Here is a 27,500-nt window from a genome sequence, read left to right as displayed (position 1 = left end):
AACAGTGACATGGTTGTATTTACCTTAAACGAGTTGTCAATCGCGGTAAACCAGCAAAAGAACTCGAGCAGCCGGGCTACGTAAAAAGTGTACGGGGGTGTGTTTGCGGTCACGTCCAGCGGGTGTGTGGGCGGGAGCGTTAGACAGTCGCTCCACCTCAAGTCAGTACTGCGCAGACTCTGGCTCCAAATTTGCAAGATGGCAGCGGGGTATTTTGGCTTCATTTTTGCACAATGGGAGGAGGCGGTGTCGCGTCGCCCATCTTTTCTACAGTCAATGCTCCCAACCCAGGGACCCAAAGCCTTCTCCTGTATCTGCTAACCTTCGCCAACAAATCATCGCCGGTAAATACGTAGATTTAGCCTCTCACTCAGCCTGCTCTTCCTAGGGTGATTGATGGCCATGACAGTTCCATTATTATACGTGGTGCGGCCCCTTCTCGGTCAAAAGAGCTCACTCCAATCGAGTTTGCTCTTGCCTTCTCGTTATACGGTTATAACTTTCCCTCCCGAAGACAAGAGTTCGACTCCTATCTGACTATTATTCTCGATCTCGCATTTCGATTTGGCGACACTGGCTTCTATCAGTACCACATCCAGTTTGCTTCTCAGGCAGCTGCTCGCCTTCAGCAGTTTAATCAAGACACCTTCTGGGGCAGCCTCGATCAGGAAATCTACTGTCACGTCTTCCCCGCCCGTTCTTCTCTCCCCTGCAAGTCGTGCGGCGCCCTGTCACACCCTGCTTCCGCCTGCATAGTCCCAGCCCAAAACGATCCACAGCCCTTGCGCTGTCCTTCTGTTCTCACCCGCTTGACCCCAGCTCCCGTTCCAGAACCTTCTAAACCCACAATCTCCACCCCCAGCATGCCTTTGCCTCAAGGTTCAGACAAGCGGGGCAGGCCCATCATGCACCTTGGAGGCCGTACCATTTGCAATAACTTCAACGACTCCGGCTGTTCCATGTCCCAATGCGCTATCTTCACTGCTGCTCCTTTTGCGGCAGCAGCCATTCCCGCCCGCATGTCCCCACGACCCCACCAAGCCATGACTAGCTTTGTCAGCCTCCACACCCATCCACATTCCGGCACTAAAAGATGCTTTAACAAATCACCCTAACCCAGACTTGTCAACTTCTTAGTAAAAGGTTTTTCAGAAGGCTTCCACCCAGGGATCTGCCCGGCCCGAGAGTCGTCACCAGTCCCCTTCAGGGCCTTCCCCAAACCGCAGCACTATTTCACACTTCCTCATCCCTCATCGCCCATCGTTACCAAGGATGTGGTCCCTGCTAGTGAAGTGGAGATATCATCTGAATTTCAGGAGTGGGACCACTCCTCCTTCACGCCCCCTCCGGCCTCAGCCTATAAAAAAAACCCCTTCTCCAATACCTGCTGTTCTCATTTTCATGCCCCACCCTGCCCCCCTATTTTTCCTTCTCTTCTCCTCTCCTCTCTTCCTTTCCTCCATTCATTTCTCGTTAGTACATGGGGATCTGCCCGGCCCGAGAGCCGTCGCCAGTCCCCTTCAAGGCCTTCCCCAAACCGCAGCACTATTTCACACTTCCTCATCCCTCATCTCCCATCGTTACCAAGGATGTGGTCCCTGCTAGTGAAATACATTTTGCTGTCAAAGGACAGAGGATCACTCTGAAAAAAGATGACAACAAACAAATGAGCTGCCAAAATGGATGACGTTAGAGTTTCTGTGTGCATCCTTACAAATATTTGATGAATTCATCTGTTAAACTGTGAATCTGAAAAGCAGAAACTGTAGAAAAGCCGAAGTTTTTATTCACTATTATGCCGTGAGTGAGTACTTATTAGTAATGAACAAATAACATATAACTTCAGTCATCCAGTGATGCCTACTGTTCCAGCGTAAATATGACCACAGGTTTTTTTTCTTTATTTTAAGGAATTTTAGTTTTATATTTAATAAAACTGACAACATTGTAATTGTTAGAGAGAGTTTGTCAAAAGACAGCCTCTGACTGCAGCGATAGTCAATCAAACGTAACATAAGCTGCATGGTTGATGGTGCTTTTAACATCTGTAAATAATCAGAATTAGTCTGTATTAATTAGAAATAATTTAATCTTTCTAAATTTCTATTATCTTTATTTTGTTTTATTGTTAACCTGATTTTCAAACCCACATACTCCCTTTATCACTACCAAAACATTTTATGTGTTCTCTAAGTTTAAGCATTGATTTGCTCATCCGTTCTGATCTTGGTAAAATCTTCCAACATCTTCATTTGATGCAGTTTTTTCCTTTTGTATACAGACTCTCTGCTAAGAATTGTGGGACTTGTGTGTTTTTCTATCGTGAAAAGTATTGGAGTTCAGTAAATTAGCCAAAGACTCATGCCTTTTGTTTAAAGGTGTGGCTTTACATGCATTTTGCTACAGGAATAAAGGTTAAGATATAGAACTGTTACTGTCACTGTAGTGTAATTTCAAAATCATGTGCCAGGTTGTTTACTTTTTGGAGGATGAGGGATGGCAAGTTATCAAAAGACACTCCTAGACAGTACTTCCTACCCAAAAGGTTCCAATCTCCTTTACTGGAAAACAGATGACTTCTTATAAATTAATAAAATATTATTATTTTTTGTTGGCATGGTCCCGTGCCAACTAGCAGCAACCAAAGGGTAAACACTGGATAAGAGAAATGATCCAACCCAAAACTTGAAAGAATACTAAAAAGGGCAAAAAAAATTGTGAAATACAAAAAAGAAAGAAAGAAAGAAAAGCGGATGATGGTTTGTTTATTTATTTAATTATTTGTGTAGTAAATTTTCTGTAGTTTTACTGACCTTTGTTTCTGGCTGGAGGGTTTGTTTTGAGGGATGTGAGTTGTAATGAGTGGAAGCAGTCATGAGTTTGTCTTGTCTTTTGTTTGTTTGCTTGGTTATGAACATGTGCATTAAATATATTATTTTTAAAAAAATTAATAGAATTCATCTTTGTGAGAATAACCACCAAAGATTTCATTTTACCTCTGTTTCAGCTGTAATCTCATGTGACCCAACTCCTGTAGGGAAATGTAACAAAAATCAGGTTTTAGGATCAGAGAGAAAATAAATGTTTGAAGTGTTACTTTATGAAAATCTTGATAAAAGAAATCTTCAGTTTCTTTTTTTATTTGAAAATGTGCAGCATTAAATATATATTCACATGCATATATCACCATTCATTATAAATTTAGCCTTCTCACTGGTTGGAGATTGTGCTAGAAACCTGATTTCAGGACGTCGCTCTGCTGTTGTGATGTCATGAGTCTTACCTGAGTGTTCAGCATCAACAGGTTTTTTGAGAAGAGAAATCTGCAGAAATAAATATGTCTATTTAACAAAACAAGACAGGGCTTCCTTAATATGTTTATGTTGAATATTGAGGGATACCGAGCATGATACTCATGAGGATGCTTACTGGTTTAATCCAGGCAGCGTACAGCCGATTCCAGAAGTGCAAAATAAAAACTCCCTTTAGCAAACAGAAGATAACTTATAAGATATTTGCCATTATGATGACCAAATGTATGAAAGATCAGCAGGGAGCAAAGGGGTGTAGTCAAGTCAACTCAAGTCATCTTTATTTATATAGCATATTTAAAAGACATCAAGTGTGGGCCAAAGTGCTGAACAGAGGGATATTATAATAAAAAGAATTAAAATAGATAAGATGAAAACATTATAGAAACATTGTAAGGCATCCATATATGTTTGTAAAAAATATGTGTACATGCAAATATGCACATACACATGCAAAAATGTACACATTCACACACAAGCACACATACGTGAACATAAAATACATGTATATGTGCATACACATGCAAACATTATCCAATGAGATAAAAGACCAGAATAGCTAAAACAGAATAAAAGAGGTGTCAGAGAGATCCGAAAGCATTGGAAAATAGGGCTTAGCGCCGATGATGATGCTTACCAGATAAACGCAACCAACAGCAACCAACAGAACCAACAGGCTCAGCAGTAAACCTCCCTGGTGATATACAGAACATCATTAAGGTATGATCATCATTCAAAATACAATGAATTGACGATTTTTTTTTTTCAACTTTAATTTTTATTAGTTTTAGTTAACATTGAAAACCATACAGTAAAGAAAATAACAAACATACAAACAGTCTGGAGTTTACCTTTTCTTTTTCCTTCTGTCACATGCAAATTTCTTGTTATGTTGTGTTTTTGGTGCCACTTCGGAATGCTTTCCACTTCCTCCATTGTCTATCGTATTTACATCCCATCAGTCTAATATTGAATGTTATTTTTTCCATCTCTGAGATACCCTCTACAATACTAATCCAATCTCGTTGAGTGGGAGGGTCTGGGTGTAACCACTTCTTTGTGATTGCTTTTTTGGTTGCGGCTAGAATTATTTTTGCTAGATATAAGTCCTCCTTTTGTATCTGTTCCTTTATGTTTCCAAGATACATCACTTGGCAGGTGTTTGGAAGTGCATAACCCAGAATATTATCCATGGTCATTTTAAGGTCTTCCCAATACTTTTTAATTTTTATGCACTTCCAGAATACATGTGAATGATCTGCTTCTGTTTCTCCCCACAGTCTCCAACATTTCTGTGGACTTGAGGTCTGTTTACTTTTAATTTTGGGTGTAATGAAAAAACGTGTCAAATTTTTCCAGCAAAATTCCCTCCACAATGGCGAATTCGTTGTGCTGTGTTGTATTTCACACATACTGACCCATTCCTTCTCTGTTATAGTTATGGCCAGTTCAGCTTCCCATTTCTTTTTAAGGTAAAAGGTTGTGTCCTGTCTATCTTCTTCTAATGATCCTATAGAAAGTGGAAATTGCTTTGAATTGTTTATGTTCATAGCAATTTTTTACTATTCCAATAACACCCAATGGTTTTTCAAGCAAGTCAGACTTTATTTGCTTTATGCAACAATCCCTAACTTGCAGATATCTAAAAAAATCTCTATTTTCCGATTTGTATTTATTTTTCAGTTGTTGGAAACTCATTAGTGTTCCATTTTTCATTAGAGTACAAACTGCTGTAATCCCTTTTAACTCCCACCGTTTGAATGTTTGGTCCAATTGTCCCGGCTTAAATTTTTTATCATGTCTAAACCATCTCAGCAAAAATAATTGTTCTTTTAACTGATGTTTTTCTATTACTGTGTGCCATATGTCTAATGTAAATTTCACAATTTGATTCATTCTACTTTTGTAAGAGGTCATTAATTGTTTGTCAGAGATAAAAATTTTGAATTTTGTTTCTTTCAATTTCTTTCTCAATTTCCTTCCACCATGCCTCATATTCTGGTCTACACCAACCAACAAGAGCTCCTCATTGGGCTGCGTAAAAGTATTCCCTTAGGTTAGGCAAAGCCATCCCTCCCTTACACTTCGGGAGTTGCAATGTTATTAGCCTTGTTCTGGGCTTCTTCCCATCCCATATAAACCTTGAGATCATCTTGTCCCATATTTTAAATTTTCTTTGAGGTTTAGGAAGTGGGAGTGATTGGAACATGTATAGCAATCTTGGGAGAACGTTCATCTTTATTATTTGAATTCTAGAGTAAAAATTTGTAGGTGTTGTTGACCACCGTTCTAGGTCTTTTTTTATGTTACCCTCCACCTGATTGTAGTTTGTGTCAAACATAGCAGATAATGATTTTGTCAAGGTTACGCCCAAATATTTCATGGTATTCAAGTGCCAATTTAGTTTATATTCATCTCTAATCTTTTGAGAAGGTGTATAATTGAATGATAAAATTTGTGTTTTGGATACATTAATTTTGTAGCCCGACAAGTGTTCGAAGGTATGGAATAGTTGCATCAAAGTTGGAAAGCACTTGTCAGGATCTCGTAAGAAAACAATGACATCGTCAGCAAATAATCCAATAAGATGTTTTTGTCCGGCAAGAGTTGCCCCCTCCAGATTTGGATGCTGCCGCACTGCTTGTGCTAGTGGCTCGGCGTATAAAGCAAAAAGAATTGGTAACAAGACACAGCCCTGTTTTGTACCTCTATGTAGCCGAATTCTGTCCGTCAGGCTACCATTCACCTTGATTCTGGGTGTAGGTTGATTATAAATTGTCCTTATACATTGTACTGAACTGTCCTTAAACCCAAATTTTTTCAATACTTCAAATAGGAAGAGCCAACTAACACTATCAAATGCCTTTTCTTGATCTAAACTTATTAACACAGTACTGATATTGGTCTTTTCTGCATTATCAATGATGTGAAGGACTCTCCTTATATTATCCTGTGCCTGACGTCCCTTAATGAATCCAGTTTGGTCCACTTCTATCAAGTCCGGTACAAAGTTTTCAAGTCTTTTGCTAATAATCGAGGTGTACAGTTTGTAATCATTATTAAGAAGGGAAATGGGTCTATAGTTCTTGCAATACTCTTTGTTCTTGCCTTCTTTAGGTAAAATTGTGATGATGGCTTCTCCCCATGATGGTGGGGCTATTCCCTGTTTCAGAGTACAGTTAAAGCAGGATAGAAGAAGTGGCTTGAGTTCTTTTTTGAACACTTTATGCAGGCTTCTTACAAGTATTTTAGTTGCTTTGGGCCCTGATTCGTAATAAGTTTGATGCATAAACCTAGCCTTTTTTTCTACTTCTTCTTTTAGTAATTCATCAATTTGGTTTCTAATATCTGATATTTCTTCTAGAATTAGTGAATTTTTAGATTGTTTGTGCTCCTTCTCAAGACGTTTAAGTTTTTCTGTTAAATTTTTATATAAAGCCAGTCGCACCTTTTTTTGTGCTGCTGTTAGAGCTATTAGTTTTCCCCGTAAAACTGCCTTTAGTGCATCCCAAAGTATGATTGGGCTCACATCTCCAGTATCATTGTCTTCTATATACGTTTTAATGTCCTCTTTGATTTTCTTAACATATTCATCCCTATTTAGAATACCCAAATTAAGTCTCCATGCTGTATATATTTTCCTATTATTAAGGCTGAGTTCTAGACTAATCAAACTGTGATCTGAAACATCGGCCACACCAATTTTGCATTCTGTAACATTATGAATTTCTTCAATACTAATTAGAAAATAATCAATTCTCGAATATGTAGCATGAGGGACAGAGTAATGGGTATAGTCCCTAGATTGAGGGTTGCGTGTTCTCCATACATCAATCAATCCCACCTCCTGTAATATTGTGTTCATAAAAGAATTGACAATTTTTATTAATTATTTATCAGGGATATTTGAGACATAATGATTCAGTATAGTATTTCCACAGAAACCAGGCTTTAGAATTTAGTAATTTCTAGGCAGAACTATTTGTACTGCATAGCTTCTGCCACTAGGCTGTACTGGTGAGCAAGTAACACAAATTTTCCAGCAGATATGGCAGAAAACAAGCAAATAAAAAACAAAAACAGACACACTATGTTATAGTGTGGTACATGAATCTGATTTTCACCGAAGTTAATTCAATAATTGTTTGGTTTATTATTAAAAAAAAAACAAAAAAACAAAACAACAATAACACTGAAACGTGCTTAATGACAAACACTAATTAAGATTTGAAGATTTCATTTTTACCACATCTGCAGTCTTCTGCAGTTCATGTCCTGCAGGATAAAGTAAAAATAGGCAACAGCGTTTTATCACAATATACTAAAATTAAAGTAGAATTAACACTGAAATCGATTTAGTGTAAATACATCTGTTACTATGCAGTCAAAGTTAAAAATAAAAAAATGTCAAAAATGTACCTTTCTCACTAGTGAGTGGCTCAGTATCACATTCTCCTTCCCCTGTACTGAGTTTGCTTTTCTCTGTTTGATCAGCTGGTCTATATTCCTGTTCATTCTGAAAATACATAAATAAATAAATAAAAATGTACTTATTTTTTTATGTGTTTAGCTGCAATAATGCAAAAATCTGTATCCAAGTGTTACTACATTACTTCAGTTTTTTTTTCCTACATGTCTTACTTTACTATTCAATAAATTAACTGATTAATTCACTGTATTAATTAAATGTTTAAAAAAATGTGTATTAAGATATCTTGTATTAATAAAGATCTAACTAAGCAATTAAAATCAACCATCAAACTTGGGATCAAAGAGTATACCCAGTTCTATATAAGAATAAATAGTGTGAACACTGTAAACAACAGGTGCAATAATTTTTTGGTTAAGGAAAACTTCTCATATAGAAATGCTATTAATGAAGACTATTATGGTGAAAACATTTTACCGTGGTTGTAGTTTGACTTTCATCCAACACATCTATTAATATAAGACAAACAAACAAACAAAACATCTGTACAGCATCAATATAAAAATGTTTCATAGCTAACCAAAAAAAATCAAAAAGATTTCAATGTGACTTCAGCTGACCTTTGTCACTTTTTAAAGATCTGGTTTTAGGCTCTCCTCCTTCTCCTGCTGTTGTTGTGTTATGATGGTCTTCCATGTCAACAGCCTCTCCTTTTTTTTTTTTTTTAGGTCTTTCAAAGATTAAAATAAAATGAGAAGAAACTGTATTTTTACTTCTTTTTTTTTTTTTATAAAACAGTGAGAGCTATAGTTATAATATCTATAGACATTTGTTTGTTTGTGAATGATTTTACTTAAATATAATCATAAAGCTGACAATAATTCTTTTGAGTTATGGGCTGCTGAAATGGCCTCAAGTGTTGGTTTCAGTGTTCAAAAAATACAAACACGGTGACCTAATTGCAGAAAACATCCAGGTTGTTCTGTCTGTTCATGATAAAGTTATACAGATTATGAACTGTTACAAATATTTAATTAAATTTAACAATCCTATCTTAAATAGCTGATGGATTACATCAAACTACATCCATTTGATAACACAAGTAAGATTACATTTCTATGTAATAAATATATATTTTTAATATAAGCAAACAAACCAACGCAAAATTTAAGTGAAGGGTAATGGCAGTGGTAACTCACTAGCAAGCAGACACATTCAGGGGATGGGAGGAGACTGGGCTGCTTCCTTGTTGAGCACTGAACTGTTGTCATTTAGATAAAATGAAAGGCAGACAAATGTTGGTGTGTGGTTCTTTTATTGAAAGACGCACAGAATACTAAACTATGAGATTTTCCTGTGGTCAGTGTGGGCAAAGGTGCAGTGCTTGCCCATGCAGGTAAATCTAAAAACTGAAATCAATCAATCAACAGATACAAAAATTAATCCAATTTCTTTCCTTCAATCTCAAATAGAGTTCTGTCCCATGGAAGAGCTCTTTGTGCTGGTTTCAACTGTGATTTGGTGCCATCTTGTGGATGTAGTTTGTATTGTCTCAAGAAACTATCTTGACTCCCAGTCAGTGGAGTACATATTTTCTGTCAGTTTTAGGGGTTTGTCTATGTGCCAGGAGACCCGAGGAATATACTACAAATGAAGTTCAACAAAGCCACACATTCTTTGCATCAGCTGTCTTGACAAAACCTAAAACCCCAGTTGTAGATAATGGGTATCAAAATAATGGCCATCAGCTTTCTCTGTTAAGCAGCGCTTTCTGCTTCAGGCTCTGTGCACGCTCACATAAAAATCGGTGTAAAAATTATCCTTATCAGTGCTGCGTGCTTCAATCTGAGATTTTATCAGATGATGATAATAAAAATGATGACGGTGATTAAAAATCTCTCTCTAAAACAACAACAACAACAACAACAGAAAATATGGCAGTAAAATGCAAGAGTTTAATGCTGCAGAAAGTCATTAATCTTGGAATTTAGTGCACAGAGCAGTAAAACATTTAAATAATATTTATCTACTCAACTTAATTATTTATTCACTGAGTGTGTGCCCGATTCTTCTCTTTATTTTTAAGTTGCCTGTGCACATTGGATTTGTCGTACATCCCTGATTTTTCATTAGCAAGTAACCCAGGAAATCACTGTGATTCATCATGTCAACAGATGAATTGTCTCATGTGTGATGTGGATGAATTAGAATGTATGATAAAAAAAAGAAGAAACTTTTAACGACTCCTTTAGCATGTTAGCAAGTAAAGCTTTCACAGAGAAGATTAAAATGATCAACTTCTATCATAAAATGAGTTTAATGAAACAGGTTTAAAACACAGAGATCCTGACAACAGAAACACAGCTTCAAGGCATTAACCTGTAATGTGATTATTCTGAAAGTTTCATTTTAATTTACAATGACGCTTCTATCTAAAAAAAAAGAAAAGAACAACTGGACCCCAAATGTTGCCCCTGACTACCACTCCACACCCGCATAGCATAAAAGACCCACAAAATCTTCTGTATTAACATGGAAAGTTGTTGTTGTTGTTTTTAAGTACTCATGCATGCACATATTTTACATGGTTTCAGCACGTACTTGCACACACGTTACAGAAAAGTCACCCAATAAAAATAAACTCACCTTTGCAGAGTGTTTTCTGAGCTATGTCTGGTGTTTGTAGATGCTGTTGCCTTCTTATAAATCCTACCACACTTGTCCTTATGTATGGTGACATCAGTAATATCAGATGTAAGGCCTGCCCCTAACAAACCCCTCCCACCTGCTTTCAACAAATGGAATATGACATGAGAAATATAAAGAGCTTTTGAATGTTGCATACACATGACTTTGAAATGTGTGTCATCAAAAGTAAAAGTGAAAGAATTAGCCAGTATTCCACAACAACAGTGACCCCATGGCACTATATATCATAGATTAACCCTAGGAAACTCTACAGTGTTAGAGTGAGTACCTGAAAATTAACATGATCCACTGTGAGCAGCACTTGGTGACAGTGAGAAGGAAAAACTCCCTTTTTAACAAGAAGAACTCTCCAGCCGGAGCAGACTCATGCAAGGGCAGCCATCTGCCATGACATGTTGTGGGTTGGTAGTTGTGGTGAGAGATATGGGAGGAGGAACAACATTTAATGACATGCAGTAGTGGTGTATAACCTTGGGAAGTTGAGAAGAAGCAACTTGTTTATAATATCATTCAGACACTGCAGAGCAAAAATGAGGCAGTCACTTGTTTCCTACAAATCTGCAATCACTATACTTTCATCAGATTTTAATTGAGTCATTAAATAGACAGAAATATGTCACTTAGAGGTCAAATAGAGTTTTTTCTTAAAAATATTCAGAATGAACATTTTAGGTCTTCAACGAAAATTTGTTTATGTTTATTTGATTCCCGTTGGAAAGTGTCTGATTTGCAACAGCTTCATTTTTCATCATGATCATGATACCAAACACACTGCCAATCCAGTAAAAGGATGGAAAAACACACAATTGAACAATATGAGTCATGGACTGGCCTCACCAGAACTTTAATGAAGAAGTGTGAGTCTGATCATCTTGATAGAGAACAGAACAAAAGGGCAGCCAACATCTAAAGAAGAACTCTGAAGTTCTTTAATTAAAAAGCTTTCAGGAGAAGAAAGTTGACACTGGAAGGCTTTATAAACAGCTCACTATTGGCTTTCTTAGTGGGATAAGGGATAAGCTGTCATCCCTGTTGGACAACATCTCCCACCCCATGCAAGTGACTGTGACAGCACTGAGCAGGTCCTTCAGTGGCAGGCTGCGGCACCCACGGTGTGGGACGGAGAGATTTCGCAGGTCTTTCCTCCCCACTGCTGTCAGACTCCACAACAAAGACTTTAACTGATCAAACACACACATCCACACATGTGCAATAACACAAAGTGCAGTATTCCTTTCTGGCATCGTTGTATTTTTACTCAGTTGTATATAGTATTTGTATTCTATTTTTATCCTATTGTATATTTTATTCTACTGTATATAGTATTTTATTTTATTTTATTTTATTCTGTACAGTTGTGTACTGTATTTATTCTTATTGTATTCTAATTTTTGCTTCATAACTTTTGCACTGTCCACTTCCTGCTGTGACAAAACAAATTTCCCACGTGTGGGACTAATAAAGGTTATCTTATCTTATCTTATCTTCTACTCTGCTTCAGCATCTTTCTGTTTAAGTCCTATAAATATTCTTCATGTGACAAATTTATTAGTAAATTATGAAGAGATAAAGTTTGGTTCAAGACTTGCACACACTGTTCAAGACCTGAGTGATCTAAGTACTTTTAGAATTTTAGTAAACAGGCTGTTTTTGTTCCCTGTTCCTTGTTCCTGCAGAAATGAAAAACTATATGCAAATGAACCCGATTATCTTGTGTCTCAGTTTCCTTCTCTGGTACAGAGTTTCTGTTACACAGGGAGTAATATCTGACAGGTTAGACCTCTTGTCAGGAATGTGCAGAATATACATGGTATCTTTGTGAATTTGGTTAATTTTATCATTCTAACCATGCATCTAGTTAACGTCCACCTTTATTAACAAATCCTTCCCAGAGACCCTTTTATTTTACAGCATACACTTCCTAACAAAGCAGAAAACAGAACATCAAACTGAGACAGAGGATTCATTAACTATACACTAGACTGTATGTTCATGTATGTTTGCACATGTTTTAATAAATTGCTGCACTTTTTACCAATTTTCCAAAATATAACAAAATGGAGGCTGACTTGAGACTTTTGCACAGTATACTGATGTCATGGCGGGGTCCAGCGGTGTGATGATGAGGTGGACACAGAATCAGACACGGTGGGAGACGAAACTAAGTTTCAAAACAAAGTGAGCCTTTATTTGGCTGATACATGAGTAAATCAAACAAAAACAATAACCAAGACTATGAAATAAACTATGGTTTTAACTGTGAGTGTGACCTTGACTATGAATAACATGGGGGTTACATAGGCAGACAACCTGACAACAAGCAGTAAGAGGCAAAAGACTTACACACGAGGTGACCAGGGGAAGTGGCCACACATGGGGAAACTGCTGACACAAACAAATCATAATGACACCACAGGGGAAAGGTAAACTAAGCACCTAGAACATGGAAACAAGACTTTCAAAATAAACAGGAAACATGACGGGACACAGACGTGACCTGAACTTGACGACATGAACAACGCAGACGTAAAACATGACAGATACGACACACTCAACAAAAAGGGGAACTTTAACACAGGGGAAGATGACACAAAGGAGGAATAACTATAAGTAGGCAACCTATGAGCTAAAGAAGACTAAATGAACAAAAACATAAACAATGAAAATCAAAATACAATGAAACACAAAAACACTGGGTCACACGGCTCAGTGACAACAGTATGTCTGCATGTGTAGTTATTTAAAAAATTTTAGGACTTAAGGAAGTCGACTGTTGTTTTTGTTCCTTGTTCCTACAGAAATGGGAAAAAAAGATGCCAATGAACCTGATTATCAGGTTTCACACTTTCCTTGTCTTTAGAGTTTCTGTTGCGCAGGAATAAAGTTGCTGCATAATCAAAGTCTACATATGGACTGGCTGCACAGACGTTTATATTACCTCTGACAGATTGTTTTGTGGATGTGTGGATGTAAACAAAATGTGCATGCATGGTATCTTTGTGACTTTTGTTATTGTAGCTGTATGTTTTCCTGGTTCTCTGCATTTCTGTCTCTCTCCTCTGTCAGTATGAGTGTATGTGTGTATATGTGTTGTGCTTCTGTATTTTTATTAAGTGTTTTCTGGGTCTCTGTCCTTGCTGATCTCACACCTTTCGTGGAACTTTTTTAAAGCATTAACCTACCCAGGCCAAACACACTTCAATGGGATATATGGAACAGATAGGTTAAACAAGAACTTAATTACCCAGAGGCAGGAAGCAGGACACTGTCTCAGTTAAGGAGATCCCACAAGCACTTCTATGATCTGCAAGGGTCAAACATAAAAACCATAAATATTCTTCATTCCCCAGTTTTGAATCTATAGAGTTATATGAAAAGAAAAATCACAAAGATTTCAAACATGGCATCATAAACATGAATTAGAAAACTAGACTGTTGAATTGGTGTCACAGGCATCTCTAGTAGAAGTTATGGCCTGGCCTGTATTTGTATAGCGCTTTACTAGTCTAAGGACCCCAAAGCGCTTTACACATTCAGTCATCCACCCATTCACGCACTGGTGATGGCAAGCTGCATTGTAGCCACAGCCACCCTGGGGCGCACTGACAGAGGCGAGGCTGCCGGACACTGGCGCCACCGGGCCCTCTGACCACCACCAGCAGGCAGTAGGTGAAGTGTCTTGCCCAAGGACACAACGACCGAGACTGTCCAAGCCGGGGCTCGAACTGGCAACCTTCCAATTACAAGGCAAACTCCCAACTCTTGGAGTAATGTACAAGCTGCTTGCTGGAATTTCCCAGAGAGTGTGAGGTATACCTGAACAACATTCTTGTCCACAGTACCACTTTCCATGATGTCCTTAGAGCCCTTAGACGAGTTATGGAGAGGGTGTCATTAGAAGGGCTAAAACTCCATGAACAGTGCTGCTTCATGTGTCGTAAGGTTATGTTCCTGGGCTACAGGGCTGGTGATGTTGGCATCATGGACACCCCAACATCTGTGAAGAGCTTTCTGAGCTTGGCATCCCACTATAGACAGTACATCGGGGTTTTCTCCTGCATAACTGCACCACTGTTCCAAAGGGTGTGACTTTCCAGTGGACAGCTAAGCATCAGGAAGCTTTCACTTTACTATAGAAAGCTGTTGTGGGGGCCCCAATTATTTCTTACAGAGGCCTAAAATAGCTTTGTTTTCCTTCCAATGGATGACAGCATGTTGGATCAGGCACAGTTCTGGGTCAGATGACACCCAGAACTGGTAGGGGCGTTTTTACAAATGCCCCTGCTGTGTCACTAAGCGGGAGCTGCTTTCAGTGGTGTATGCCGTATGGCACTTTAGGTACTACCTTAGGGGCTTTAACTCCATAGTCAGAACTGACCATGCTGCCTTGCAGTGGCTCATGTCTTTTAAAGAGCCAGAGCACCAGCTAGCATGCAAAAATGCAGACGCACTGTGCCTGTGTCGTATTGTCTTCCTCAGTACAATCTGTGTTAAACATTGTCTCTTATCTAACTCACTAATGCAAAAATTAAACAAGCACGATCACATGAAAAAGATTTAAGACTTTAAATGTTTCTACAATGAAACAGTGTCTGACCACTCTGCAAAAGATTTATTTCTCACAAAATGAAATTTAAATAGTGAAACTATATGTTCCTTTATTAGATCATTTCAGTGCTTGATCAATACAGAATCTTACAGTGAATGTTCCCTTGTCAGAAACAAGTATCCACTTTGTGCTGGTCAATGTCCCAACCCCACCTCTTTCTTCGAAGTCACATGGTTTCTGGGAAATCACGAGGTGCGGCCAATACTCCCTGATTATTGCTTTTGACGTCACTCATGAGGAAGTCATGGATATACAGAGACTCTAAATCCTAAAATCCCTCTCGCAGGTGGAAAAAGTTTGTGAGAGGTAAAGGTAGCATCTGATGTTACTGATCTTACTAAACATAAAGAGTAGTCTGGTAGGATTTATAAGACACCTGCATCTAAACCAAACAGAGCTTAGAAGGTGAGTTTTTGGGGTGATATTTCTACACACACACACACACACATACAGTGGCTTGCAAAAGTATTCGGCCCCCTTGAACTTTTCCACATTTTGTCACATTACAGCCACAAACATGAATCAGTTTTATTGGAATTCCACGTGAAAGACCAATACAAAGTGGTGTACACGTGAGAAGTGGAATGAAAATCATACATGATTCCAAACATTTTTTACAAATAAATAACTGAAAAGTTATTTTCTACAAAGTATTGACTCAGGGGGCTGAATAATTACGCACACCCCACTTGTCAGTTATTTATTTGTAAAAAAATGTTTGGAATCATGTATGATTTTCGTTCCACTTCTCACGTGTCCACCACTTTGTATTGGTCTTTCACGTGGAATTCCAATAAAACTGATTCATGTTTGTGTCTGTAATGTGACAAAATGTGGAAAAGTTCAAGGGGGCTGAATACTTTTGCAAGCCACTGTATAAATGCATCGTCTTCCTAATGTAATTTACTCCCCTCCCCCCCGATTGTTTTATAGGTTGATAGGAACTTTCTTTTATTTCCGCTGACAACTTCCCTTAGAAATCGAAACTAAACCGAGCTGCACAAACCAGGAACATGAGACAGGTATGTATGTTGAATATTATTTTTTCTTGTTTTCCTCTAAAACAGTGCTTGTCACTGTACGATCATAAAAGGCCCGTACAAGAGCTGTTACAGGCTTAAAGAGGAGTGACGATCAGCGAGTAGCACTATGGCTTCATGCCGTGAAAAATCGCGTTCGAGTGATCCATTTGCTGCGGTGAAGCCAGCCGACGCTTACATATTTTTTGCGCTCTTTTCTGGTAGTTCTTCTCCTTCCGATTCCTTTTTCGACTCACCTACTCTAAATCTGTGCCGAGTTTCATCTCAAACTATTCTAAGATTTCCGATATCTATTGATTTTTTTCATGTTGTATTTACTTTCGTTTTGTTAAAAAGCACTGGCCTGGTTTCGAGTCTGATCTGTGTCCCTTTGCTGCATGCTACCCCCCCTCCCTCTCCACTTAACTGTCGGCCGAGAAGTTTGTTGAGAATTCCACATCAACTATCAAGGATGATTTTTAATACATTTTAATATGACTTAATGGAACATATTAAAAATTGTTCAAGTAGAATCAGAAAAAAAAAATCAATTGAATGTTATTAACTTTGCTGAATTTGAGGATAACTGTTATCTAATTCTTTAAATATAATTAATATTATAATTGTTTAATTTTATTTATCTGAGTGGCTTCAGATGAAATTATACAGGCATGTAGAGTAGGTGAACAAAAAAATCAATCCACTGAGATTTTGATGTCAACTATCAAGGATGATTTTTAATGAATTTTTGATATGCTGTTGTCATGTTGCATTGAGCTTGTTGAATTTAAGCAGAAATGTCCTTTAATCATGCAGTAGATTGAGAGAAAACTCTCCTCTCATTATGAGTTGAAAAATGACTCCAAGATTCCTCACAGTGTTTTCAGTACATACACATAAGCATGTCTGTCAAGGCCAGATTGTGGAGGGGACCAGAGAAAACTCCAGAGTCTTACATTTTTTATTATTATTATTATTTTTTTAGCAAAGTCACATACTAATTCAATATGAATTTTGTTTACCTTTAGCCAGCAGTTTCAAATTTCTTTCAGTGTCGCCTGCACTGGCCCCTGGAATACAAACATTTTTGGTCCCTGATGTCTCTAAATCCACATTTCTAAGAATAGTCTTGAGTAAGTATTTTTTTTCCCCTTGATTTCTGCATTGCAGAATAGGGAAAATTATTTTGTTGGTGGTGCACCGAGACTTCTATTTGGGGCTACAATTCCTTTTTACAGTCACCCTTTGAGCCAGATTTCCCAGCTGCTTGGTCTCAGTGATAACATGATTATACTCTTTTTGCTCCACTCTTACGGTTTGTTAAACTACAATCTTCTTATGGTGCCACCTGATTTAAGTCAGATGTGTGTGTGTGTGTGTGTGTGTGTGTGTGTGTCCATATTATTATAAATTAAATATACTACTACTACTACTAGTAGTAGTAGTAATAATAATAATAATAATAATAATAATAATAAAATATTAATTTGATACTCGTTATTTGAAATCTGTTTCTTCCTACATCAAAGTTAATGAGGACAAGGAATCATACATTCAGTGTAGTTCTTCAATTTGTTGTTGCACATGTGGTGACTGCATAGTTCTGGGGAAAAAATTAACGTTTTTGCACTTATTTTCATTTCAATGCTGACTCAAAAGTTTGGTCATTCAACTTATTGAGTTACAGTTAGGTTGGTAAACCCTAACTCTAACTTACAGATAGAATAGAATAGAATAATCCTTTAATTGTCCCACAAGGGGAAATTTGGTTGTAACAGCAGCAAAAAGACACATATACAAACAAACAGTACACAGGACACAGAACAGAAACATACACAATTTTTCTTAAATATTTACATTAAGGACAATGGTTACTATATACAGAGTATTGTACAGTTATTAAATTAAATAAAAATAACTACAAGTAAGAGGCAAACCAGGTTGTAGTGCAACTCGGTTAATTAACTTATTGCAGTTACAGTGCTGATGTAAACATCTATGTTTGTTGGGAGCAGTTCTGATTGTACAGTCTGACAGCTGCAGGGAGGAAGGACCTGCGGAAACGCTCCTTCATGCATCTAGGATGCAGCAGTCTGTCACTGAAGGAGCTCTGCAGTTCAGCAACATTTACATTCATGGGGTGGGGGACTCTGTCCATCAGAGATGTTATTTTGGCCAGAGTCCTTCTGTCTCCCACCACCTGCACTGGGTCCAGGGTGCATCCCAGAACAGAGCTGGCCTTCCTGATGAGTTTATCCAACCTCTTCCTTTCAGCTGCCGATAAACCGCTGCTCCAACATACCACACTGTAAAAAATGACAGATGCCACCACAGAGTCATAGAAGGTCTTTAAAAGCGCTCCCTGGACTCCAAATGACCTCAGCCGCCTCAGCAGGTAGAGTCTGCTCTGACCCTTCCTGTAAAGAGCATCAGTGTTGTGGCTCCAGTCCAGTTTATTATTCAGGTGAACACCCAGGTACCTATACGAGTCCACTATCTCAATGTCCACTCCCTGGATGTTCACCGGTGTCAGTGTGGTGGGTCTGCGTCTCCGGACGTCCACCACCAACTCCTTGGTTTTCCCGGCGTTGATCAGCAGCTGGTTCTGCTGACACCAGTCCACAAAGTCCAGAGTCCACTGTCTGTACTCTGAGTCGTCCTCACCTGTGATGAGGCCGACTATGGCAGAGTCGTCAGAGAACTTCTGTAGGTGGCAGCGTGGGGAGTTGATGGAGAAGTCTGCAGTGTAGAGGGTGAAGAGGAACGGTGCCAACACAGTTCCCTGTGGGGCCCCCGTACTGCAGACCAGCGTGTCAGAGACACAGCCCTGTGACCTCACATACTGTGGACGTTCTGTGAGGTAGTCCAGTATCCACTGGGACATGTGGTGGTCCACTCCCGATAGCTCCAGCTTGTCCCTCAGAAGTCGTGGCTGGATGGTGTTGAAAGCACTGGAGAAATCAAAGAACATGATCCTCACAGTGCTTCCAGGCTTCTCCAGGTGAGTCAGAGCTCGGTGCAGGAGGTAGATGATGGCGTCCTCCACCCCAATGCCAGGCTGGTAAGCAAACTGCAGCGGATCCAATGAAGACCTTACCAGGGGGCGCAGATGGTTTAGAACCAACCTCTCGAGGGTCTTCATCAGATGCGATGTGAGGGCTACCGGCCTCTAGCTGGTGAGGTCCTTGGGATGGGAGGTCTTTGGTACCGGTACCACACAGGAGGTCTTCCACAGCTGTGGTACTTTCCCCAGTGACAGGCTCAGGTTGAACAGATAACCTAGGATGCCACACAGTTCATCTGCGCAGCATCTCAGGAGCCTGGAGCTGACGCCATCTGGACCTGCAGCCTTCCGCACCTTGATCTTGCGAAGCTCGTTCCTCACTTGAAGTGCTGAGATGGAGAGAGGGGGTTTTGGGGGAGGGGTGTGTATGTTGGAGTCCACAGAAGCCGGGGGTGGGTGTAATGACTGGGAGCTGGGAGGTGTGAAGCTGAGAGGTGTGAAGTCCTGAGATGAAGGACAGGCAGTCCCTGAAGATGAAGGAGATTGCAGCAGGGGGGACGATGCTGTGGGAGGGGTGGGTGGTTGATCAAACCTATTAAAATATTTATTTAGGTCATTCACCCACCCCAAGTCTCCTGCAGCCTGGGGGGTTGGTTTTTGTCCTGAGATTGTCTTCAGGCTGTTCCAAACCCCTCTGATGTTGTCCTGTTGCAGCTGCTCTTCCATCTTCCTCCTGTAGTTTTCCTTCCCTTGCCTTATCTTCCATTTCAGCTTCTTCTGAACAACTCTCAGCTCCTGTTTGTCTCCAGCTCTAAAGACTCTCTTCTTCTCCTTGAGGAGAGCCTTAATTTCAGGATTTATCCATGGCTTGTTGTTAGAAAAACACCGTACCTTTTTGATGGGTACGGTGTTGTCCACACAGAAGTTCATGTAATCCGTAATGCAGTCTGTGATGCTGTTGAGGTCATCCTCCAGGGGGCTGCAGAGGTTGTCACACACAGTAGAACGGAAACAGTCCCTCAGGGCCTCTTCAGTCTCTGCCGACCATTTCCTAACTGTGCGTTTCACTACTGGTTCTCTGTGTACTAGAGGTTTATACACAGGCTGGAGATGAACCAGATTGTGATCTGAGCCCCCCAGGGAAAGGAGAGGTGATGAGCTGTATGCCTCCTTGGTGTTGGCATACAATAAGTCCAATGTTTTATTGTCTCTGGTGTGGCAGGTAACATACTGGGTGAAGGTGACGAGAGTGGAGGACAGGGAGATGTGATTAAAGTCCCCAGAGATCAGGAAAAGGGCCTGAGGGTGCTGTGTTTGGAGTCTGCTGGTTACAGTGTGCAGGACCTCACAGGCTGCTGCAGCGCTAGCAGAGGGCGGGACATACACAGCTATCATAATCACGTGTGAAAACTCTCGCGGTAGATAGTACGGTCTCATGCTAACCGCTAGCAGCTCAATGTCCTTACAGCATAGCGTCTCTTTGATAGATAAATGCCCAGAGTTACACCATCTATCGTTCACAAACACAGCCAGACCCCCTCCTCTCTTCTTACCGCTCTCCGTTGTTCTGTCGGCCCGGATCAGATGAAAACCATCCATGTTTACGTGTGAGTCCGGAGTTAGCGCAGTTAGCCACGACTCTGTGAAGCACATCAGGCTGCACTCCCTGTAGCTCCTCTGATGTCGGGTAAGGGCTGCCAGTTCGTCTACTTTATTGGGGAGAGATCTCACATTCCCCATAATAATAGATGGAATCGCTGGCCGGTACCTCCTAACTTTACTGCGACACCCGATCCCGGCCCGAGTATCGCGTCTCTTCCTCCTCACTTCGCGGGGGATGTTAGCTTACTCGGCGGTAGGCATGGCAGCGGAGGCTCCGAGGGCTAACAGCTGATCCCTGCTGTAAACAATGGGAGGTCGGACCTCCAAGCGCTCTCCGGACAAAGACGCCGTAAAAAATGTAATAAAGAACACCATTGTCCATAGAATTCTGAGCTCCATTGTGGGGGACAGCAGTCCACAATAGAAAAACAAAAACAAAAAACACAAAACAACAGAGAAACATATATTAAAGAGAAAAAGGGACTCGGTCAGGTCGGAGCTGCTGATACTGGCTGCCAGCTCGGAGCGGCGCCGGAAGTAGATAGATGAGAACATTAAGAATAATTATGATTCTAAAGATAAAAGAAAATGCAGTTGGGTCCATAAATATTTGGACAGAGACAACTGTTTTCTAATTTCGGTTCTGTAAATTACCACAATGAATTTGAAAGAAACAACTCAGTTGATGTGCAGACTTCCAGCTTTAATTTAGTGGGTTGAATGTAAAGATTACATAAAAATGTGAGGACCTAAAGTGTTTTTAACACAATCCCTTCATTTTGGGGTAATTGGACAAATTAAATAACTGAAAATTAAATGTTCATTTATAACACTTGGTTGAAAACTCTTTGCTGATAATGACAGCCTGAAGTCTTGAATTCATGGACATGACCAAATACTAGGTTTTCCATTCTTTAAACATGGGAACAAACCTGGAGTACTGGTATTTGTAAATAAATATTGAAATATCTTTTGAATTAGTTAAATGTCAGAATAAAGAGAGAGACCCGTCTATTGTTTATCACTTTCATCAAATTTAGGTGTACATATACACTAAGTTTATTGTTAATTAATAAGAAGACTCCAGTCGATTCCATTCTGAGCTTAAGAAGCTTCTGATAGGTTAGTAGAGTCCATGTGAGTAAATTGGTGGCACACCTGTGGACGCATATAAGGCACCCCAAAACACAGAGCCTGTTTCTTTGACATGGGAAAATCAAGACATGTCAACCAAAACACCAGGAAAAGAATTGTGGAGCTCCATAAGTGTGGCTCAATTTTGAATACAATTTGGTGCCATTTGCAATTAAGAAATACAGATAGTTTCTCTCTTTACTCTTAAATTTAACAAATGTGTTTTTTATGTTTATCAATCTAAAAAAAATAAACAGTCTGATTTGATGTTACAATTAAAAAAGTGTTTGTGTTTTTATCTGAAGAGTCTGTAAATATCTGGTTTCAACTGTATATTTGATGATGTTGGTCTTTGGCTTGATTGTCAGCACAAAGAGGGAGAGAGAGGAACAGAGAGGGAGATGGAGAATGAGGACAGAACAGAGATGGAACAAGAGCCAGGTGAGATAGACATGTTTGTCAAATGGTTGTTTGCCAAAACTCATCAGAACATGTATCTAGTACCTAGTGTATCTTTGTAGGTTTGCTATTCTTCAAATTCTATATTTATTAAGTTATGCAGGCTTGTTTGCACAACAAGGCTAAATAATTATATAAACTTTTCTGAATCTAAATAGTGTACTTTGGTAGAATTAAAAAATAAGTGTAGTGCAGGTCTATGATGATTTACAGTGTTTTGATTCTGGTTCTGTCTTGGTTAAGTCCTAAAGTAGTCCTGTTTTAATTCCCGATCAGTTCTGGGTCTGGTTGAATTGGGGTTTAGTCCCTGTGTCTTGATACAGACCTGATTTTGTTCTGCCTTGCTGTTTGACTAAAAAAAAAAAGAGTTTAAGATGTCCTTCATATGTGATATATATTCTTTCCTATATGAAGCTATTCTTTTTTGAAAAAACTGAAAGCACAGCCTAATAAATCTTTCATTCACCCCACGGAGTTTGACTGGAGTGGGGCAGTCTTTTATGGCGTTATTTTTGTGCCACTATTCTGAGCGCACATAAAAAAAAAAAGTTTGCAGGTGCAAGTGTTGCATTTTGAGGGGAAATTTATTTTGAGCGAAGAAAAGCTGAATTTGAGTGAACAAAATTCATTGCTGCGTGCAAAAGATGTATTTCAGTGTTTGCTATTATCCATACACACACACAATAGCAGCCCCTCTTGCTCAGTTTTTGTATTTGCGCTTGCTCGCAATGTGTTGCTTGCGCCCTCAACATTTCTGCCCGTGCGCGCTCAACTCTTTGTGTACTCTCCGTGTAGCTACTTGGCTCGTTGAAGCTACCCGGGTGTTAGCTGGTCTAAAAAGTTCCCTCATCTCACTTTCCACCGTGCTGTGGGTAACACTGGGTGCAGTTGAGCCCGTCCCATCTCGATGATAAAATATTTCTTAACATCCCGATAGCTTGCTGAAGAACTCGGGTTTCTTCTCCCCCCTCCATGCTGTCAGACACTTGAAAGTGACCCGCGTGTGCTTCTCAGCCAATCACAGCGGTACAGACACCCAGCCTTCCGTTTCCATTAAACTCCTTCCGTTTCCACTATACTCTTTCATTCACATACATTATTCTCTTGCATACATATATTTTCTTCAGACATGTATGCATTCTCTTCTTACATACATATGTTATTAGTGAGATTAAATGCATATTGAATGCATGTAAATGAGAGCAAAATGTAGGAATGCATAAATGAAAATGCATGTATGTTAGAGTAAAAATTTGTAAATATGTACATTAAAATACATGTATAAGAGAGCACAATATTGCAATGTGTGTGTTAAATATGTGTAAACATGAGAATAAAAATATCTAAATATAAAAATTAAAATAAAACTATGTGAGAGTGAAAGTATATGTATGTGAAAGAAGAATATATGTATGTGAGAGTGAAAATATATGTATGTGAGAGTGAAAGTATATGTATGTGAAAGAAGAATGTATGTGTGTGAGAGTGAAAGAATGAATTTTGGCTTGTACGGCCCCTCATACACCAGTGCAACTTGCCTTACTTTCCCTGTTGCAGTAATGTTGAACCAAGCCGGCGCACTTTGCTGATAAACTGAGCACACTGAGTTCGCACGGCGCTTTGGTGACTTTCAAGCACAAAAAGAGAATTTCGAGCTGCTTCGCAACCCATTTACGTGGAAACTGCACCTGTGCAGATTCAGATGGAGCTGCACTGTAATGATACACTCAAGGGAAAGTACGACACTGAATGGCCCGCAGAGTTTATTAGTTCCATTCCTGAAGCAATGCCCCAGCTCTGTCTATGTGCGGCTCGAACCTTGTATATGCTTTCATTTATTTTTTCTGGGGTTTTTGGCAGCATGTTCATATTTCTAATTTGCATAATTTTGACAGGATGTAGTTTTATGAAGAGCAAAATATTTAAAGTTAAAGTTTATTTTTTTAAGTTTATTTTTTTCTGGAATAATATTCCTGTCTGTTTTTATTCATATTTATGTTTAAAAAAAAAATGTTTATCTTGTTCGGCCCGCGACCTAAAGTGTGCCTTGAGTTTTGGCCCCCTGTGCAATTGAGTTTGACACCCCTGCTCTAGAGCTAAGCCCCGGGTGTATAAAATGTCTGTCATCCGCCTCTGTTCAGCATGCTTTCCAAGTATGTTTTGGCATGCAGACAGCACAAGCCACATTCTATGTGTTCTAGAAGTTCTCAAACTGTTGGCTTTGTTTTGGCTTCAGAAATATTGCATGGCATGGTTATTGGAATGCCTACTACCTTGCATGTAGTAGCATTGAAACATTGCTAGTGTTGGGTTGGACTGCTCTTGTCTTTAGAAATGCCTTAACCATCATGTCCCAAAGAGGCTCTGCTGTATTGAGAGCTGGCAATTGTGGAGGCCATTTGAACACAGTGAACATATTCAAGAAATAAGTTTGAGTTGATATTTGTGACATAGCATAGTTATGCTGCTGGAAGCAGCCATCAGAAAACTGTGCGGTTATAAAGGGATGGCTATGGTCAGTAACAAATACTCAGGTAGTCTGTGGCATTTAAACTATGTTCAGTTGGCCCAAAGTTTGTCAAGAAAATGTCCCCCACACTATTACTACTACTGCTAGCCTGAACTGGTAGTTCTAGATATAATGGATCCATGCTTTTAGGTTGTAGACGTTTGCTGCCGGATACTTGATGGTCGGTTGCGTCATGTGCCTGGGACACTTGATGGAGGACACTGAACGACATCTACCATTCCACCATGATAACAGAGTTCTGGCTGATTGGAGCTGGCTCGGACCTAGCTTATCGAAGAACAAAGAGAGCAGTTACAGCTGTTTAAACCCCCCACTATGCTGGCTGACATGATTGACGATGGGTAAGCCGTGAGTACTCAGACTATGTTTATTGAACGCCATATGGGAAGATCTTGAAGAAGCTCACGGCTTTGCAACGGGAAATAGATAGACCTGGTGACCAGTGATGGACATTGGTGCAGTTGTTCACATTAACCCAAACAATGATCTCCCTCAGTCATGTGGCTCCGGAACAGCAAATTCTTGTCCCTGATAACGGGATTGTTTTGTCTCTCTGACCCCATCCTTCAAGGACAGCTTTGTTGGCTGAAGGACTGTTGAGTTATGCTTAACAAGGTAAAAGGACACTCTCTCTCTCAAGCTGAACACTGGATACACACACACACACACACACACATAAGCATGTACACTGACACAGATGCACACTCGCTCCCTTCCCCCTTGCCCTTTATCCCCGTATGGCAAAAAACAAACAAACCAAAAAACCCCCAACTAAATAAGCAGACAAAAAATACATATATCAATCACCTGGATCACCTGTTGAGAAAGAAAAAAGAAAACAAGCAGAAGAAAACGAGAGTAATAGAATAAACAACATCACGATGATATATCGGAATATAACAGTAAATACTAAATATTAAACATTATTGTGCAGCACGTAATATCGACAGCGCACAGTGTGCTTTGAGGTAGGAGCCAAAAAGGGTGTAGTTTGTGTGTGTGAGCACCCGTGTGTACACCTGTGAGCATGGACGCGCTTGTTTTTAAAAGGTTCCTTCATGTAATGATCTGTTAGAGGGTGTGGGGAGCCACGGCCCCGTCCTCCAGGGCATGAAGCAGGTATGGAGGAGATCAAAACTCCAGACATCCAGAGGCCCTCAGAACACAAGAGACCAAGGAAGACCAACAGAGGGGCAGCCGCGCCACTGTCCCAGAAAGAGCTGAGGAGAGTCTCAGATGAGGGGTCACTCAGCAGCCGCGGAGCAGAAGCCACGGGGGGTTGCAGTGACATGCCCGTGAGCTCCGCCGGCAGCCGGCTGCGCCAGAGTGACCGAGTCCCAGGCCGAGAGGCCGAGGGCACCCCACCTCCGAAGTGGCCCGAGCGAGCCCCAGGCTCCAGGCCCCGATAAGCAGCCACCAAGGAGTGAGCCGGTGTGTACCTGGACGCCCATCCCCGGACACAAAGAACCACCAACGCACCGATGTCTGGGGGCGTCCACCACCGGCAGGGGAAGTGGTGGAGGGAGATAGGCCTCCAAACCTTGGAGGACCTGAGATGTCCCCAGAGAGGTGGCGTCTGATACCCAACCTGACATATAGACACAGACATACAGGCACACACAGATACAAACATCCACTCCCACCCTCATGCTCTCATAAGCAATTACTCCACACTCAACCAACGTGGAGACAGACATAAAGAGACGCTGTACACACAATCACACTCCCCAAGTGTACTCTAAGAACCGGGTCTAGGTACCCTTGCCCCTGGAGGGGGAAACTGCACCCAGACCCAGGTGGTGTTACCCTTTTCCCTGCGGTGGAGAGAAGCAGACTGCCCCGACTCCGCAGCAGCAGGGAGGCCCCACATTCCAGACCCCAGTCGGACGGCCAACTCCTCCTCCTAGCCCCCCCGCTCCAGCAGGCCACAGAGAACGGGGGTGTGAGAAGACTCCAAACCTCCCTCCGCCCGCTCATATGTAGTGTTGATGTATGTGTGTTCTAAGGTGCATTTAAAACCCAGGAGGGCATGGAGCTACCTGCCAGAGAGCAGCAGGTAAGCGCATAGCCCCTCCTGATAGCCCTCAATGTCTACGTGTATTTAAAATTGAGAGGTGGGCAACGACGCCAGGGGTGAGGTTGTACACCCTGATGGTAATTTGGATTCCGTGTAGCGTGCCCACCCCCAAGATCCTATATGTATGTGTAATGAGAGTGTGAGTAATGTGAATGTCTAAGTCGTGGGATAAAATTGAGGCACAGGCAGCCAGAAGGGGACAGAGGGAGGGGATGCCTCCTCTGCACCCTGGTGACACACCCCTACCCCAAGGCCCTGCATGTGTGGGTGATTGTGGTGGAGCGGGAAGAGGGTGGCAGCTGGAGATGGGGAGGGAAGGAAGGGAGGGGCAAGTGACCCCTCCCTGGGGCCAGCTCCCCCGCTGACCCCAGTAGGCACCCCCATACTCCGCAACCCGCCAGGGAAAGGGGGCCCAGGCCCATCCGGACCGGGGCCCAGTGCAGCAGCGCCGCCCGGCCCCACAGAGCCTGGGACAGTCCACCCGACCCCACCACAGAGAAAACTGCACCCACCCCATCATCCACTCATCTTCCAGACTACACAAGACAACTCCACCTCTCCTGTATCTCCCCCTCCTGCAGAGAGAATTCCTGAGGAGAGGAAAGCTCCTGCAAGAT

General features: G+C 40.7%; 1 protein-coding gene across 1 annotated transcript in view; it reads left to right on the top strand.

Annotated features, from left to right (window-relative positions):
* Positions 1 to 233: 233 nt before the first annotated feature.
* Positions 234 to 27,500, top strand: part of LOC135932141 (interferon-induced very large GTPase 1-like) — a 37,367-nt gene continuing 10,100 nt past the window's right edge. The window contains exons 1-3 of the mRNA XM_065469496.1: positions 234 to 352; positions 515 to 1,055; positions 1,478 to 1,604. Coding sequence (XP_065325568.1) covers positions 234 to 352; positions 515 to 1,055; positions 1,478 to 1,604 — 787 coding nt within the window. The remainder of the gene's footprint in view (positions 353 to 514; positions 1,056 to 1,477; positions 1,605 to 27,500) is intronic.

The sequence above is a fragment of the Pelmatolapia mariae genome, linkage group LG22, assembly GCF_036321145.2.
Source record: "Pelmatolapia mariae isolate MD_Pm_ZW linkage group LG22, Pm_UMD_F_2, whole genome shotgun sequence".
In the NCBI taxonomy this organism is placed as follows: Eukaryota; Metazoa; Chordata; class Actinopteri; order Cichliformes; family Cichlidae; genus Pelmatolapia; species Pelmatolapia mariae.
This window is presented reverse-complemented; position numbering and strand designations above follow the sequence as displayed.